Source organism: Eublepharis macularius, chromosome 1, assembly GCF_028583425.1.
Source record: "Eublepharis macularius isolate TG4126 chromosome 1, MPM_Emac_v1.0, whole genome shotgun sequence".
NCBI lineage: Eukaryota > Metazoa > Chordata > Lepidosauria > Squamata > Eublepharidae > Eublepharis > Eublepharis macularius.
The window spans coordinates 154,922,760-154,941,824 of record NC_072790.1 but is presented as its reverse complement, the minus strand read 5'-3'; the positions used below and the strand labels follow the sequence as shown (position 1 = coordinate 154,941,824).

Here is a 19,065-nt window from a genome sequence, read left to right as displayed (position 1 = left end):
CCAGTATCACTCACAGAAACCAGGCAGATAGGAGACCTCTTGCACAGATTGGCTACTCACTCCCCCCTTGCTTCACGCCCCCTTCCACCTGCTTCTGCCACACTCCCCCTTCCCCTCCCCTCTTGGGGAAAAAAGCAGGAGAAGCCCAGGAAGGAGCCAGCCTGAGGCTGAAGTTACATTTCCTGAATAAACCCAGATTAACCTGGATTTATTGGTGTGTGTGCGTGCGTGTGCGTGTGCGTGTGCGTGTGCGTGTGTGTGTGTGTGTGTGTGTTCACACCCTCCACCAGTAGGAGCCAAGATGTTAAGGTGGAAATAGGACAAATCAGTTTAGGGATGCCAATTTTACAGCAGTCCTGCATCAAAAATAGCTCCACCTTCGGTAGGATGTACAATAAATCCAGGTATTCGATGTGTCCTAATGAGACTTTTATTTGCAGAGGTGTACTTTAGCCCCATCATTGAATTTATTTGTAATTTTCAGGGAGGTCTACTGTAATGCATGGTGCATGGGGCTGCCCTTGAAAAGTATTTTCATTATTATGTGTTTTACTACCAACCACTGCAAGCATTCATATCCTCACTAATATTGTGGTTTTGTTATTATGTGAATTATGATACCCTGCAGCTACGCTGCTGAGGTTTATATGTCTTCATGATCTGAAGAGATACTTTCCTATATACTGATTCAGAATTCTCTCATCAGCTCTTTACCAGCTATATTATTAAAATGCAACATTTTCAGAGGTATAATCTAACTTTCTTTTCAGCTTAGCCTTTCACTACAAACAACAGGACATATTAAGTTAAAGAGCTAAAAACATCAGCATGACTCAGCATAGTACCACAGCACTCCCTTGTGATTTGTAATCCCAGACAATGATAGTCCTTTCAGTCACAGCCACAACACGCTTGAGCTGACTCAGGTAATCACATCCATTGATCCATGGACTGTCCTAAGGAAAGAGAAATTTTGGCAGAATCAACCCCTCTGCTGGTTTGCTAGGAATTCGTCCCCCTCCCAGCCAGCAGCCAAGGGCTTGAGGCCGGGGGCCGCATTTGCCGCCACGGCAGAAAAAGCGGCAGCTTTCCCTGACCTCGCAGGGACTCTTGGGAGGAGGCGGGGCTTGGCACCTTCACAGCACAGCCGTGCCCCCATCTCCGCACTCACCACCTCGTGCTTGGATGGAGCGGAGGTTTTCTCCTGCTCCTGGAGCACTTTGGGGGGCTTTCCCGGCTGTCGGAGCAGCAGCTGAGAGGCGGCGAGTGTTGGAAGAGTGGAGGCAGTGTTCGTCAGCGCTGCCCGAGCACTGTAGAGCTGCTTGGAGAGATTGGAGCATTTTTCTGCTTGCCGATCGCTTTAGGATTGCTCTGGGCGCTTTTGGGCTTTGGAGCAGCTGGGCGGTGGAGGGCATTGTTTGTGGCAGGGCCTCTCCCCAACCTGTTGCAGCCTCTTTGTTGTGGCTGCTTTCAGGCCGAGCCATTTGCACTGCTTCTGCCAGTGAAACTACTGAGAGGCGGCAAGCAGCAGGTTGGACGCAGATCGCAACATCGGAGGCTCCGACTCCGCTCCACTGGCTGTTTGGAGACGTCTGAGGGTTTGAGTGTCTGTCAGCTCCTGTGCAGTGACAGTTACCTTAAGCACTTCAGGGAAGGGGGTTTGTCCTGCCTTTCCACTAGCGTTGTTCTGCTGATTTTGGAGGGCTAATCCAGCCTTTTACTGGCTGGGTGTTTCTGGGTATCTTTTTACTCATTTAGTGCTTCTCCTTGGGGGCTACGCTTGAGGGCCTGGGGGCTTACATTACAGAGACTTGGGGTTGGGGGGTTCTTATCACCTTCCCCCCCTTACGGCTATTGCTGGATCCTCCCCCCCCCCCATTACGGCCATTGCTGGATCCTCCTAATTTTCCTTGTTGCTGGGGTAGATCTCCCTTGTTGCTGGGTGGTTTTTTCTATATAGGAGTCAATCCCAGGTTTGCCCCATAGGGGTTTGTTGGTTCAGTTTAAGCTACCCTATAGCAGGCAACAGTCATTTTAGACAGGGGGAGATCTGTCACTGGGCAGAGCCTGGCAGCCACTTTAATTTTATGAGGAAGCTGACTGCCGTTTGAAAGCTGCACATTGGCCCATAAGCCTTTTGGGGTGCCTACTCGGGATTTTCGAGTGGCATGGTGGTAATATTAACAACAACCACAACAACAATATTTGCTGTTACTTAATATTACAACAATAACAACAATATTTGCTCTTAAGTAATATTAAAAGAGATTACATACATAACCATGCCGCCAAAAAAGGGGTCTGGCCCCTCCAAAGGGAAGCAACCAGCCAAAAAGCCCCCGCCTAAGAGGCCTTCCCCCACTTTGTCTTCTGATGAGGATGAATGCGCTAGTCGCCAGGCCATTTTGAGCCGCATTGCAGCCCTAGAGCAATCTCAGGGTGTGGGGGCTAGTGTCAGGACAAAGCGCAGTAGGCCAGTTAGGCTGTCATCAGTGACTGCCTTTCAGTCTGAAGTCCTCAAACGACTTTCTGCCCTTGAGGGGCCTTCTGTTTCTGCAGACGTTGCAGAGACCCAAAACAAGGAGGGAGCGTCAGGCATTGAACCTTCAAGTGTCAATCCTGGCTGGATGGCCGACTCTGAACCCGTAGCGGTTGCTGTTGACCCAGTGTGGGACGGTAAGTCTTCACTTACACAACAGGGTGATGGATGGCCTTGGGGACCACGGACACTGGACCCTGACCAAATGTCCTCGAGTCTGATGGCCTTTCAGGGCATGCGGCAAGGCCCCGCATTTAGCCAGGTTGAGTTTGGGGCTGGGCCAGCGTGGGGTAATCAGGCATTTGGGGGTCAATATGCACAGTCTGTCCCAGGTGCAATGGGTATCCCAGGTGCGGTAGCGCAGACAAGCAGGCAGGGTTTTGAAGGGCAGTTCATGCTGGGCTGGCAGGGTTTTGAGGGCCAGTCACTGCCTGGCACATCCACTGCTTGGCCCAGCTATGCCCCCCCCGGGTGGGCTCTACTTTTACTATGACCCCCTATGGCCTGGTGCCTTACCGGGCGCTTCCATTTGGGGACACTGCCCTCCCCTTGGGTGACCATCTTACCCAAGGTACTAGGGACAGGATTTTGCGGGGCGAGTTTGCAGACGTCTTCTCCCTTCTCTACAGGGAATTGGAGAAGAAAGACAAAGAGGACTTAGACGATAGGGACAAGGAGCGGATGAAACGGCGCAGGGTGAATTGGACCTGGGCCAATTGGCTCCCTGGGTTCCTGATCTATGCAGGTGTCATTGTTCGGGCTCAGCCATGGAGGGCCGCAGCTCTTTTCCAGTACCTTGATATTATATACAAGGGGTACACTGGCTTCGTGGGTGCTGCTTGGATGCAGTATGACGAAGAGTTCCGGATGAGAGCAGCAATGAACCCTGATTTGCCATGGGACAAGATCCTGCAGCAGCTGTGGCTGCAGGTGATGGCCCCAGCTAAGGTAATCTCACTGACCATTCGGACAGCGGCCACTTAGTTCAGCGGTCCTCCAGTGCTCCCAGTACCCGTGGGTTCGCGGGTCAGCCGGTTCAAGCACGGCTGTTGTGCTGGGAGTTTGCGAATCAGGGAACGTGCACGCAGAAACCGTGTAAATACTGGCATGAATGCCCAACCTGCGGCGGTTCCCACTACTTTCATTACTGCCCTAAGTGATATAAAGGAGGTTGGAACAAATGGGGGGTGGGGCCGGAGGTAATGCCCAGCATCAGGCCGGAAAAGGGTCCCAGCCCAATAAAACTGAGGGAAATTAAGTCCCTCTTGGATATTTATCCCAAGCGTGAAAACGCGGTGTTTCTGTTTAACGGGTTTAAGTTTGGTTTTAGGATTCCGTTCCAGGGTCCCAGGACTTTTTTCATGGCAGCCAATCTTCGGTCTGTGGCTGGTATCGAAGGGATCGTGAGGGACAAAATTGCTAAAGAGTGTGCTGAGGGTCGGGTGTTGGGCCCCTTTGCGGCCCCTCCAGTCCCACGTTTGTGGGTCTCCCCCTTGGGTGTGGTAACAAAAAAGGCGGCAGGTGAGTTCCACCTGATACACCACCTTTCTTACCCCAGGGGGGGATCTGTTAACGATGCTATCCCTGACCACCTTTGCTCAGTGAGGTACACGTCCTTTGATCAGGCAGTCAAGGTGGTCAGGCGTTGTGGGCTGGGAGCTGAGATGGCCAAATGCGACATTAAATCTGTATTTCGCCTCCTCCCAGTCCATCCTGAGGATTTTGAGCTGTTGGGTTTTTCCTTTGAAGGCCGTTTCTACATGGACAGAACATTACCTATGGGGTGCTCGATTTCCTGTGCGGTATTTGAACGCTTCAGCTCCTTCCTGGAGTGGGCGCTGTGTCAACGGCTTCGCTGTTGGGACACCGTTCACTATTTAGATTATTACCTTTTCGTGGGGCCTTCAGGAACCGGCCAATGTGCCAGGCTATTGGAGGGCTTCACCAATTTAGCAGCACATCTGGGGGTCCCCTTGGCCCATGAGAAAACTGAGGGCCCGGCCACTGCCCTTACTTTTCTGGGCATTGAAATGGACAACGTCCATCAAACCTCCAGACTGCCACTGGATAAGCTGGCTGACCTCAGGGAACGGCTTGCCTCATTTAAAAAGCAGCATAGAGTATCGCTGCATGAGTTACAGCAGCTTGTAGGCCACTTAAATTTTGCTTGTAGAGTGGTGGCTCCTGGCCGGGCTTTCCTAAGGCGCCTCTGTGATGCCATGGGCAAGTTAAGGCTTCCCCACCATAGGCTCAGGATCGATGCTGGGATTAGGGAGGACCTTTTAGTTTGGGTGGAGTTTTTACATGCATTTAATGGAGTCTCTTTTTGGAGGGATGACCTTATGCTGGAGGTAGAGTTGCAAGTACACTCCGATGCCTCGGGGTCCCTGGGTCCCTGGACCTTATTTTGCAGCCACAGGCCGACTTGCAATGGATTAGCAAGTGATGGCATGGTGTCTTGATTATTTGGTCTGAGATACTGCAGCGCCGAGTGTGGCATGAAGCTATGAACCCCAAAGGGATAGAAGGGGCTAGGCACAGGGCTAATAGGGCCCTTCAAGTAGCGTTGGGGAAGGGACTGGGTATTTATCTTCCCCACCCCAGGATTAAGGCCCATTTGGCTGACCTCTACAGAGGTGATGGGGTCCACCTATTGGTGGCTGGCAACAACATATTTTTAGATGACCTGAAGCAAGGGCTGCAACTTGTAGTACGTCACCTGTAGGGCACGAAGGCCTGAGCAGAGGCTCGGCCTTAGCGTTGGCAGGATTTAGTTGGGGGGATGTTAGCGGGATGGTGAGTACTCTTGGCACATCCCCATTGATGGGAATATTGGGGGCCTGTCAGGATTGGCTGGCATGCTTTGCGGCAGCCAGTTGAGAGGGCAGTCTGCCTGGTGGGAGCCCCTGGAAAAGTCCTGCCCTGATGCTCTGCAGTGGGGGTGCGTGGAGCTTTAAGGGGGAAACCATCCGCCAGGCCGGCTGGATCCCAGCCATGCAGTTGGATGGCTCTCACCCGGGGCAGCGGGTCTCGCCCGGACAGGTCAAAGCAGGGTCCAGGGCAGTGACCCCAGGGCTTGACCTGTACCGCTTTAGGACCCTTGCCAGGTTTCACAGGTTGCAGTTCATGTTGTTGCCATAAATAAAAAGTGTCCCTTTTTACCCAAGCCTTGTGTCTGCCTCTTTATTTCAACTGGGGGGGGGGGCAAATAGCTGTTCTTCCATAATATATGTCTGAAAAATCTTCACATCAATTGAATTGGTACAAATGGGGAGGAGGATGCAGGGCAGTAATTAAAGTGTCAAACAGATCTGAAACTCTAGCTTGCTTGAGTTCACTTTTGGCAGTGTAACATATGAGCCCCCCCTTGCCACACTCCCTCATTACTCCCCCCCAAAAAAGCAGGGCCTAAGCTCTACAAAGGGTGAGGAAGGAGGCTTGCTCATTGGCACTCCTCTAACTCCTCGTGCCTGTCTCTTAAGAAACCCTAGCAAAGCTGCCAGACACCCTTTTCCATGTTCCAAGGGTGGGATGTTCACAAGTAAATAACCACTCTGAAGAAAATACAAGTTCTTTATTGAATAATAAGTCTTTAAAACCAGACCAGCACAGGTCTCAGCAGTTCTGAAGCTTACAAAACAACAAAGCTACATTAGCTAGATCTTACAATAATTACCTGGAATTTTAGCTCCCACATACAGATAGTTGAGTAGCAGCCAGACAAGGAAGCACACAAAAGGCACCAAAGCACACTAAAAGCTAGAACCTTAGGCCAGTTATAGATTTCTGACCAGCATTGACCAATAGGAAGGCCAGCTACTGATAATTTTTCAGAACACTCTCCTTAGCATTTATTTCTCCCCCTTCCTAGGACTGAAATCAATTAATGCAACTCTCCAGCTGAACAGCCTTGAGCTGATAACTAGAAGAAAACATCTCTGCCCAGATGTACTGAGCTACTAGGACTGAGTTTTTAATTATCCAATCAGCCCTTGATGCAATGGGAAGACAAGTAATATCCGTAATCTCAGCTATGGAGGTATATACGTGTGGCAGTGTATATAAATATTTTAATAATAATTTATATAGAACTTTTAGGATTTATTACATCTGAATCTGACTTCTTCTAAAGAGTGGTTTAGCTCACAACTGTGCCCAAACTATAAGTAACAAACACAGCTGTTTGTTTCAACCTAGATCTGTGCAAATGGTACTTGTTCCTTTCAACTAGAGATGCCAGAGACTGAACCTGAGACTTTCTGCAAGCAAAAAAGATGCACTACCATGGCTCCTCCCCAAATAGGTAGGATTGATCCCATTGGTAAGGAAATGAGGGAAATAAGGAAAGACCTTCATATGCAGATACTACACCCATTAGTTTGTACTCCTGAAGTGCAATTAGATTAGTTTTGCTTAATATGTTTTAGCTAGCAAAAAAGCCTGTTGTGTTTAACAATACAACAGGCTCTAGCAGGGCTTCAAATGGGCATTGTGTCACCTGGCAGTGTTCCTGTGCCCTGCAACAGCCTCAAATGGGCGGAAATTGGGCCAGTGCATTAGAGGCTTGGAGAGGGTAGCGCAGATAAAGCTGGGCATGCCAGCTGCTGCCCCCCCCGATCCCATCAAGGCTTGGAGAAGGTAGAGCAGATGAGCCGGGCATATCCGCCGCCCCCCACCCCATCAAGGCTTGGAGAGGGCGGAGGTGGTGGGCTTGCCCGGTTCAATTGTGGCTGGGGAGGGCTCTGTAGGTGGCCCACCCATTCTTCCCCCTCCCCAGCCAAGGCGGATCACCCATCGCCCCTTCCCTGGCCAATTAGTTGGGGAGAGCAGGCAGCTGTCTCACCCTTTTCACCTTCCCTGCCAATCAGCTGGGGAGGGCAGGCAACAGGCTCACCCATCACCCCTTCCCCACTCATTAGCTGGGGAGGGCAAGTGGCAGACTCACCCGTTCCCCCTTCCTCAGCCAATCAGCTGGGGGGGCAGGTGGCAGACTCACCCGTTGCCCCTTCCTCAGCCAATCAGCTGGGGAGGGCAGGGGTCAGACTCACCCGTCGCCCCTTCCCCAGCCGATCAGCTGGGGAGAGCAGGTGGCAGAATCACCTGTCACCCCTTCCCCAGCCAATCAGCTGGGGAGGGCAGGTGGTAGACTCACCCATCATCCCTTCTGCAGCTGATCAGCTGGGGAAGGCACGTGGCAGACTCACCCGTCACCCCTTCCCAGGGGAGGGCAGGTGCCTGGCCTTCCCTCCACGACAGTGGCCTCCGGAGGGATGACTGGCTCACCTGGCCTTTCCTCCACTACAGTGCCTTCTGGAGGCCATATTGGTGACAACTACGGTTTTATCCTGGTGCTCCTGCGCAGACGCACCAGGAAAAAAGTGCATCATTCCCAATACAGCTTGCCTTTTTTATAGAAAGATGTACTATTTTTATGAATTGTATTTAATTTTAATGAAACTCATGTCAAATTGTATTGTCGAAGGCTTTCACGGCCGGAGAACGATGGTTGTTGTGGGTTTTCCGTGCTGTATTGCCGTGGTCTTGGCATTGTAGTTCCTGACGTTTCGCCAGCAGCTGTGGCTGGCATCTTCAGAGGTGTAGCACCAAAAGACAGAGATCTCTCAGTCTGAGAGATCTCTGTCTTTTGGTGCTACACCTCTGAAGATGCCAGCCACAGCTGCTGGCGAAACGTCAGGAACTACAATGCCAAGACCACGGCAATACAGCCCGGAAAAACCACAACAACCATCATGTCAAATTCTTTGGAGGTATTCTTTACAAAACCCCTATTTTCCATGTGCCAGGGTCAAGTGTGTCTGGTGGTGCACTACTATTTGAGGAGTCCTATGGGGACATGTGTCATTACTAAAGCCTGCCTATCTGCACATGAAGGAACATAAGGTGGCGAAATCCTGAGGCAATAATGGACTGCACCAATTCATACTTCAGGTGGGGAATGCTGCTGCCCTTTGTATAATTTCCTTCTAAAATACTGCCTGGAACAACAGGAAGAAAAGTTCTACTTTAGACCATTTCTTGAATGTTATTTGAAGAAAATTCCTTTTATGTTGGGAAGCAATCAGAACTGCGACCTCCCCTCCTACCTGCAGAGTGAAACAGGACAGACAACTTTACCACCTCATTCTGATATATGATCAACCTCTTATGCCAGAATGGAGGGGTATGGTTGGAAATCCAGTTCAGACAGCATTTATAGTTAATATAGATCAAGTCTGAAGTTTTTGAATGTAATTTTCATGAGTATTGTTTAGAGTAATTCAAAGCATGGTACTTCTCACAACTGAAATTTTCATCTAATACAACACATTCTGAAAAATCAGCCTGAGTAATCAAGCAAGTTAGAAACAGAAATGTTGAAAGTTTCAGATGTATTATATTTGTTGCAGTCAGGACAAGTGTTCACATCAATATAAGCATTCTGATTATAATGGATCCCACTCAACATTTCTGTGCTTCAATAAAACTCTAACTTCATGTATTATTTTGTGTGGCATGGAGAAAGTACAGCAATTTGAAAAGTTAGTATAGAGGATTCTAAATCATATTTAAGAGACAGCTCCTATGGATGGTCGAGTACCTAGAATCTCTTTATAGCCTATCATGCGAGACATAACTATATTAAAAGGGAAACAGATGCAGTGACATTATATAACTTGTCCAAATGGATATAGTGAGAATCAGGCAGGCCTGTCATGGGAAAAATACTTTTAAGAAGGACAAAGTTCAAATAATTTGATCACCTGGGAAATGCAATCAGAACAGAAGATGAGGCTTGGAAATCAAGGGGAGGCAACAGAACTTATCCTGATTTATTGCCCTCTGTTGTGCCAACAGCAGCTGTTAGCAATTACTGTATTTAATGCCTAACTAGCAACTTAGACATACTCAAAATAGAACTTGGCAGCTGTTGGTCCCCAGGTAAATGACGCACAAAACTTGCATCCAACCGTTCTCCATGTAAATGTAGTGTGATGTTATTCAGCTTCTGAGAACAACAACAAAGCCCTTTTCTTTGCATGCCTATTAATTTCTACTGGGATTACCAGTGTAACTCTGTTTGTTATGATTTAATGAAACTGAGTAGGAAAAATTGTTCTGAAATGGGATGCACCATAGCCAAAAAAGGTCAACAGTAGACTAATCAGCAACATAAAATTATTTCCTTAATTAAAGAATGCTGGTGGGAATGCTGGCCCTTTATGGCAGGAACAGAGAATTAAAGAATATGTTGTGTCTTATTTCAAAGATTTTGGTTAGCAAAAAACCGACAGCTGTATACTGTACCATTACATCTATTTAAAGCTATTTAAAAAGAGATTGCTTTGTTGCTTTGTGCCTACACGTATCTAGGAACTTGAACAGTTTTTCCTCCTAAGGGTCATGAAAGAGACAACTTTTTTAGATTGGGAAGATGATGACAAAAAGGAAAAAGCATCTAAAGTGGTGCAATCTAGTATTTATGAAACACTCCCAACATATTTCAAAGCCTCAGTTTTCTTCAGGGAAATAACAGGCAGGCAGCAGCATGGTGAGCTGAGCTAGTCTTTAGCCTACCCAAGAAGGAAGAACATAGTTACAACAGCAGCAGACATTTGGGGCACATCAATAGGAAGAGAGACAGTGGCACCAAAAGGACACACATATATATTTGAGGTGTCCCAAGATGTGCAGATGCATATCCAATGATTGGAGCCACTTCAGAAGCAACCAGAGGCTTCTGCAACCTTGGGGAACTACCCAGGGTTGCAGAAAAATCTTTAAAAATGAGATTCGGTTTCGTTTTCTCAGCCATGCCGGACGCTCCTCTCGGCTGGTCCGGGAGGAAACGACCGGGCACCCTGACCGGGCGGCTGATCCGCAAGGATTAGCCCCCAGGACTCCCAGGGAGGGAGCCAGGGTCCGGGACGCGGCGGGAAGAACTCCCCGAAATCAATGCGGGGGGGGAATTGCCCGTTTGTCCCTATGGAGGCCGGCAGATGTGTGCGGCGCCTCAAGTGCCGCCGGGCAACGAGAAACGGCAAGTAAAAGAAACAGGCGGAAGCCTGTAAACAAGCGAATCCCTTCTGTTCTACAAGCGTTTGTGAAGGAGAGGTTGATCTGAAGAAGACTCGCTCTTCCCCTTCGTTGAGTTCCAGAATTTTGTTGGCGCCCCCCCCCCCCCCAATGGCAGCAAAGAAGCAAAGTCCCGCTCTCGGTAAGTCAATCTCGGCTACCTTGAAGGGGGAGTCGCTCGAAGAGTTGGTGCGCAGGGCGATGGTGGAAGCCATAAAACCCTTTGTTGACAAGCTGAACGAAACTGATCAAAGGGTGGGCTTAATTGAAAGCGAGGTGAAAACCATTAAGGCAGCAGCGGGGGGGGCAGAAAAGTCTGCTCTGGAAAGTGCGTCACTTGTGAAGGCTACAAAAAAGGAGCTGAAGTTGGTGGAGAACCAGCTGATCGGGCTACAGGTGGAACGAACGCAGACAATTTTGCGTCTCCAAAACGTGAAAGAGGAGGAAAATGAGGATCTGTGGGATTTGGTCTCAGAACTACTGGCGACACCCGCGAGGACGACTAAAGAAGAGGTTAAAAGCGCCATTTTGGAGGTCCGTCGGGCTTCTTCAAAATATGCAACAAAGCGACAGTTGCCTCGTGAGATCATTATTGACTTTTCATCTAAAAAGATTCGGGACACCATCCTATATAACTCATACAATGCGGATTTGGACTTTATGGGTTTGAAAGTCAAGATTTTGAAGGACGTTCCATTTCTAGTCCGGAAACGGCGTTTTAAATATAAAAAGTTTGCAGCTCTTCTGAGGGACCATGGAATAAAGTACAAATGGTTATTCCCGGTTCAGATATAAAGATCAGGCCTATAAGATATTATCAGAAGATCAACTAAAGGATTTTGAGAATAAAAACCCAGAACTCTGCTGCACCAAGAAAGAAGAAAAGGAGGAGCCGGAGGGGGGGGAGGAGGAGGAGAGCATCGCAACAGCAGTTGCACAGAGAGAATTGCGTCCGGGACCTAGAAGGGGGAGGAAAGTTTAATCAGATTTTGAAATGTTTATTCTCTGTATGATTAACCACTCCATCATTATTCTATGGAGCTATTTTTGTATTATGACAGTATGAAGGGAAACATTGAAGTGTAGTGTTTAGTGTTTGTAGTTCATTCCCCCCCCCTTTTCTTTTTTCTTTTTCCACTCCCCTTTGTCCCTTCCCTCTCCCCTTTCCTTGTGATAGTCTGTAGTGTTTTGTAGTTATGAAAAATAAAAAAATTTATAAAAAAGAAAAGAAAAATCTTTAAAATAACAATTTGGGAGGCTTAAAACCTCCCAAAACAACAGTACACTCTCTGCTCAGGCACCACTTACCTGCTTGCCCAAAAGTATGTGCCAGAGCAGCTCCGTGTGACTCTGCCAGCATTGGCATGTTCCTGCTGGTCTGGCATGGAAGAGAACATGTCCAGGCTGGGGAAAGTGTCAGGACACTGGTGGAATGGAGACGTATACTCCGTGCCCTCCCCCACCCTGCTCCAGGAGAAACAGAAGAGGCCAGTAGGTGGAGAAGGGTGACAGTGCTGCAGTGTGGCAAGGAAATCCCCGTTAGGACAGCCACTGCTGTGGCCAGCTGAGGAGAGCTGCCCTGGAGCTGTCCAGTGGCATAGCAAGCCCAGCCACCCTAGGGACAGCCAGAGCCACAGCTAGGCAAGGAGAGCTGCCCTGGGGCCACCCCAACCCTGCAGTTTTGTGAGAGCAGCAGTCTGAGGGCTGCTTAGGTGAGGATAGCCACCATAGGGAACAGGGGAAGAAAAGCATGTTTCAGGGGGATGAGGAAAGGGTAGGGGTGTTTAGGAGGGAAAGGGGAATGGGTGTTTGTGAGGGAGAAGGATAAGGAAATTTGGCAGGGAGGGAGAGGTCTTTGTAAGGGGGGAAAGCAAAGGGTGCCTGGGAAGGAGGCTGGGGGAAGGCAAAAGTGAAGGGTGTCTGCAAGGGAGGGGGAGGGCAAAGGGTGTATGTGAGGGAGGCAAGGGAAGGTGAAGGCAAAGGGTGTTGCAGCGTAGAAGAAGGTGGAAGATGTTTGCAAGGGAGGACGGAAGACAAAGGGTGCTTGACAGGGGGCATTAAAGGGCGAGTGTGTTTGTCCAGTAGGGCAGGAAAGGGTATGAGTGTTTGACAGGGATGGCGGAGAGGAAGAGCATTTGGCAGAGACAGGCAAAAGTAATAGGGAAAGTTGGGTTGGGGGGACAGTAAGAGGGAAGGGTTGCTTGGACAACTGTGGAGACAACCGTTTCCACAATTTTGTTGCAAGTCCTCATGTGTGGGGGGGTGGGGGGACGGGGGAATGATGTCACACAAATATTGCAACATCACTTCCAGAAGTATTTCAAAATGATGTCACTACACCAATGTGATACTCTAGGATTCTCCCAAAACTCTGACATAGGATATTCACAGAAATGACATTGTGCTGTTGGCGTGATACCAATTTCCCCAGCAATTTCCTTACCACCATCCTGCCAACCAGCATCTGACAGAGTGAGTGGAGGCTGGGAGGTCACCCTACAGAGAGCAGAGTGGGAGCATGGGAGGCCTGGAAGATCCAGGTAAAAGCCTCAGAACAAGAGAGAGCAAAACTGGCACTGGGGAGCCTAAAAAGACAAGAGAGCTATAACAGAGCAAGCAGAGCTGGAACACTTGGGAAGCCAGGCAATAAAAATAGCAGACAGAGGGTGATGTGTGGAACCCCAACAAGGGTAAGGCAGCCAGCACCATAGAAAGGGCTATCACCTGAGACCCCCAAAACAGGCAGCAGGGCAGAGGGGCAATAGTGATGGCCCTGCAGATAGTCACAGCATATGGGTGAAACTCACTCCATCTAACTAGGCAGCTTGGGGAATCTCACAGCAGCAGATTGACCTTGAGAAACATTGGGTACTTCACTGGGTACTTCACTAATCCTGTCACCAGCCTTGGTGTGTTCTTAGTGCTCCATCATCAGAACACCCTACAGGCCCAGTTCCCAAGTTACAATGAATGTATGTACAATCTGTGTACTGCAAACATTTGATTTTTCTTTATGCATGCCGTGGGAAATTGTCATATTACATTTGATGCATGTACAGCTGAATGCATGATTTTAAACCCCACACTTTTCTGGATGCTGGTCCCCATTTTCATTGATAAAGTGAATGTGTGTTCGTTCTCTCACAAACAGATGTATGCACATACATGCAGGTTATCTATGACTTCACTATAACATTTGAACAGGGCTTATGACACTTGGTGGGAAGGAGAGCAGTTCTTGAGCCACCTTGTTTCTGACTCTTTTCCTTCTCTTGCCCTGAGCAGTCTCAGTGACAGAAAACACACTGAGACCCACTATGCCTGACAAGGGTGGAACAGTTACTCGAATAAGTCAGTATAGTGAAATTGCTGAAATGCTCTTGCACTGTCTGTCCCTCAGCTTACTTCTCCTTGGTACAGAAGAAAATGCACTAAGTGGGGACATCCAGCCATGATTCAGTTCTCTCACTCTCAAGACTTGTCAGGTTTGGCTCTCCCTTGACAGGGAGTATAAGGGGGAGGGGTCTGAAGGGCATGCAAAGTAATGGGGGAGGGCATTCCTGGAGGGCTGTGCCTACTTCCTCTTGTGATTTCTCCCAACAAACTTCAGGAAAGCAGTTTCATTCCCTCCCAACTCCTTCCATCCTTCTTGAAACTTCTAAGCAGGGTAGGAGGACAGCCCACCACCAGAATAATGAATATTATAAAATATTAACTGATATTGTTAGTTTTCCTGTTTGTTACAGCATGACAACACCACAAAAAACCACTTTTTGTTTATACAGAAATTCACATCCTTAATAATATTCATTTCATATTTTGAATCAAAGTTAACATAGAACACAAGTGAAATTATATTATGAATACAAGAGCAAATTCTATAAAGTGGGGATTGAATTCTCATTTTATAAAATCTGACCTGACACTGTATAATGGCCATAGTGTTAGAAAACAATTTTCAGAACAAAAGGACACAATTCTATTGTATAAACTGTTAACAGCCAAATCTGTTTCTTTAAAAAGCATTGTTTTGTTTTCAAATTATACAACTTAAACAAGGTATTTTTTTACACAGACTCGCTTTCCAGGCATGTAGACTCTAAAACAGAACATTTTACTATATTAAACAAGAGCCTTTGCACTATCAACAAGGCTGCTGCACCTGAAGCCAATTAGACTGGATGCTTTTACAGCAGTGGGATGAGAGTAAACAGCTTATTTACCCAATAGGTAGCAGACTTTGTAATATGATAACCCACGGAGCTTGCCTCTCCAACAAGGATTTTTAAAATCCGATTTCTTAGCTTTTTCAATAACCTCAGAGAGCTCTGTGAGCATTCATTCTAATATTTTAATAATGGCTCTCCTGTATTCTTTTTGTTCTGTTTCTTAGATACTCTCCATTTCTTTTTCATGGCTTCTGTTTGTTTCTTCAAGTTACAGTTTATTGCAGGAACATCCAATTGTATGAACTACAAAGGTAGTATTGCACAGTAAGATTTAAGACATGGCAACAGCAACCCTATCAGCTGAGTAGTAGTGGTCCAAGTGAGGCCAGAGGTGGGCCCACACCACAACAGCAGACAATCTGCAGTCTTGTTAAAGTAAATGCAATGACCTTAGATGGCCACCTCATTTCTCCTACATCATGCTCTAGTTTGGCTGGTTCTGCACTGAAGCCTGTAGGCCAGTCATAATAGTATCTAATTCTTAGAAAATGGCTATAGAGTCGATTGAGTCTGGTAAATACCTTAAGGATTGCTTACTCCAATACAAACCTACCTAACCACTACATTCATCTTCTGAGGCCCAGCTTTGGGTGCCCCACCATCTGAGGTTAGGCGGGTGGCAACTTGGGAGAGCCTTCTCTGTTGTGGTTCCAAAATTATAGAATTCCCTCCCCAGGGATATTCGTCTGTTCCCTCCTATTACTGTCTTCCACCAGTTGGTGAAGACTTTTTGTTTTGTCTGGCATTTCTTCGATGACTTGTCCACACTGCCCTGTGTTTTAATTTTTTGGCTCTGTGTTTTTATGTGTGTGGTTTACTTTTCAAAAATTGCTTTTATGATATGATTTATGTTATTCCCCTAAGCATCTTGGTTAGAGAACAATTCTTTCTTTTTTATTCCACTGTCTAAGCATCTAGCTGTATATTCTGGTTGAACCAAAATTGGATTGGATTTGATGTTAATGTTTCTTGTATTTGTCCAAGTTAGAATATTTTCCCCTTGCCAAATAACAACCCTGCCAGTAATCTATCTCAACCAACATTTAATGCCTTTGACTTAAGAATTAGTATGAGAATAAATACATAAGTCCTCAAATTGATCCATAATCAAATTGGCACTCAAATGCACAGATGCAACATCTTTTGTTTTCCAAAAATATTAATGCTGAAAACAAAAAGAGTTTTAACTATCATCTCGGCCACAGAAAGGGTCAGTGGGTCATCTCCAAACATTATCTCCAATAGTCTCAGCTTTTCCCAATGCTGCATATTAGGGACTGTTTTTGTACAATAATGTGACATCAAGCATGAACAAAGCATCATTCAAACCACCATCATGGACCTTTTTCATTTTATATTTAAAAATATGTTGCATCTTGTAGGTGTAATTTTGATTTAGGCCACAAAAAGAAACAATTTGCATTTCAAGACGAACTTCAAAGTAGAACTGTATTATCAGCTTCAAAGTAGAACTGTATTATCAGCTTTCCTGGGTTAGGAAATATCTCCAAGAGATTCATAGGATGTATATAATGGAGTGGGGGTTAGTATTCAGAACAAAATTATATTTGTTCTTGCTTATGTACCCCCTAGTGAAACATTCTTCCAACAATCTTGATAATGGTCGTGATCTCATATAGAAGGTCATGGTCACGTTGAGAGTAAAAGCTTTGTTATTCAGCATTTGATTATCCAGAAGTCTCAGTTAACTAACAAGCTTCTCTCCATCAGCCACTGTACCCCTGAATCTTTGGGCACATAAGCACCCACCTCTCCAGCCAGCCAGCTTGATGTCTCCACCTGATGCTGGGCTCCTGACAGCTAGAATTGCTAGCTGATGTCATCCTCGGGTGCTTCCTTCCCCCTCAGCTTGACTTGAGCTGCCTGTTGTGTAGGATGGCTCTGTGGCTTGGGAACACAAGGGTCCCACCAAGTGCAGGGGCAGTTCCCATGGTCTTTGCAATGGGATGGGGCTTAGATGCTGCACATTTCTCTGAGTGGAGGGTGAGCACATTTGACTAACCAGCAACGCACAATTCCCCATCAGTGCCTGTTAACAAATCTTTTATAATAATAACATTCGATTTATATACCGTCCTTCAGGATGATTTAACACTAGACATGGGCACGAACCAAAAAAAATTAATGAACCTGTAGTTCATGGTTTGGTGCCGTCACCGAACCTAAACAAATGAACCGTAACGAATATTTCCTGTTATGAACCGGTTCGCGGTTCGTGGGTGTTGGAATGGCCCCCATTGCACTTAGAGAGCCCATATTCACAGGGAGTGTTTAGCAGGCTTTCCTCCAGCCAGCATCCAAGTTTGATCAAAATTGCAATAGGGATCTTGGAGTTATACCCTCTCCAATCCAAGGCCCCCAGGAAACTCCCACTCGATACAATTAGAGCTACCAGTTGATGTTGGCCCAGTGTACAAGAGGTTGGCCATCAGAACTGCCTATCAGGGTTTGCAGGGATGAGATTGGAGTGCCCATGGCTACAGAATACCCCCCTCCCCTTCCCCCACTAAACTGGCTTTTACCGTATTATAATTCAGTTGTTTCACTCTGTTGTGCAATCTGGGGGCAATGTTAAAAAAATGTAACAACAACTGCAGTTGCATCAGGTGTAACTTTGTTTAGGATGACATTGTTGGCCGTATTATTTTAGATGCATCCATTAGTCCTGAAAGAATGAATCTGAAGTTCAGTATGAAAAGATAATAAATGTTTTACTCAACTCATAGTTTCTTCAATAGCCTTTCACTTTCAAATTATGTAGACACTTAGTAAAGTCTGTCCTAACCCATAACTGATCATGCTGAGGGGAAGGGACCAATAACAATCCCCTACTCATTAGTCATATTGGACCTTAGTAACAATTTGGTACAATAAATGGCAGATTAAAATCTTTTTTCTCATTTAAGGGTAACAGTCTTCCCAGTCTTGATCCTGGCCTCTATTGGAGAAAATGCCTTTGTTGACTGATTAGCATATTATTATTTTTTTAAATGAAGCAGAATTCTAATTAGATACTCTGTCTGCTAAAGTATTCTATACTGTTTTCTCCATGATGGATTCTTCAAAGTCTGAAAATATGTCCTTCATGACATCTCACACTTTTCCTGATTAATCAAATATGAATCTGATTAACATCATCACAGTGTTTTAACCTCTCATTTTTTAAAAAAGTTGAAAGCCTTCTGGTTCATCCTGAAACAATTTCATTTCTTTTCCCAGTTACTATAGATTGCTGTCCATCTCCCTGAAGCAATTCTTCTGTTTCAGTGCTCTGATTTTATTTTCCAGTTGAACCTAAAATTGTCAGCTTCTTTATTGGACTGTCTAAAATAAGAATCATTGTCTAATGACTAAATAAAACTTTATTAAAAAAGATGAAGACATTGAGATTATAGTTTACCAGAAACAAAAGACTAATGTAAAAAAAGTATGGTCTTACTCTGGAAGGAATTTTAAAACATAATGTATATTAATAGATCAAGATGGGTAGGCATGTTAGTCTGTCTGTAGCAGTAGAAAAGAGCAAGAGTCCAGTAGCACCTATAAGACTACCCAAATTTGTGGTTGGGTATGAGCTTTTGTGAGTCACAGCACATTTCAGGTATCTGAAGAAGTGAGTTGTGACTCACAAAAGCTCATACCCTACCACAAATTTGGGTAGTCTAACTGTTACTACTAGGGGTGTGCAAAGGCACCCTGATTCGTGTTTTCTAAATCTGCTAAACCCGAATCGAGATGCCAATTCGGGTTTAGCAGAAACCCGAATCGCCCAGCCGATTCGGGTTTACCGATTCGGATTGATTCGGGTTGATTCGGGTTAGCTTTTTCAATGGGAAAAAGCCTCCCCAAACTTCTCTGAAGCCTGGGGGAGGCATTTTCCCACCGAATCACCCCAAATTTGGTGGGGACCTTCCTATAACTCCCCTCTAACAACCCCCCAAGTTTCAGAACAATTGGACTTTGGGGGGGCCATGTGATGGCCCCCCAAACCAGGTCCCCCTATCCTCGCCTAAAAAAAAGCCATAGCTTTAGGTTGCTGCTGCTCATCTTCATTCATTTTTTCCTATGGGGAAAAAATGAAGAGGAAGGCTTCCTTTGCCAGGGGTGGCATTTTGCATGCAAAATGCCCCCCTACCCTCTGGGGCCCTTCTCCCACCTTTCCTCCCACCCCCCACCAAGGCTCAGCCTGCTCCCACTTGGGGG

General features: G+C 46.5%; 1 protein-coding gene across 1 annotated transcript in view; it reads right to left on the bottom strand.

Moving 5' to 3' along the window:
- Positions 1–19,065, bottom strand: part of WDR64 (WD repeat domain 64) — a 128,250-nt gene that overhangs the window by 73,888 nt on the left and 35,297 nt on the right. Inside the window, exon 6 of the mRNA XM_054972133.1 lies at positions 846–956. Within this exon, the coding sequence (XP_054828108.1) occupies positions 846–956 (111 nt within the window). The remainder of the gene's footprint in view (positions 1–845; positions 957–19,065) is intronic.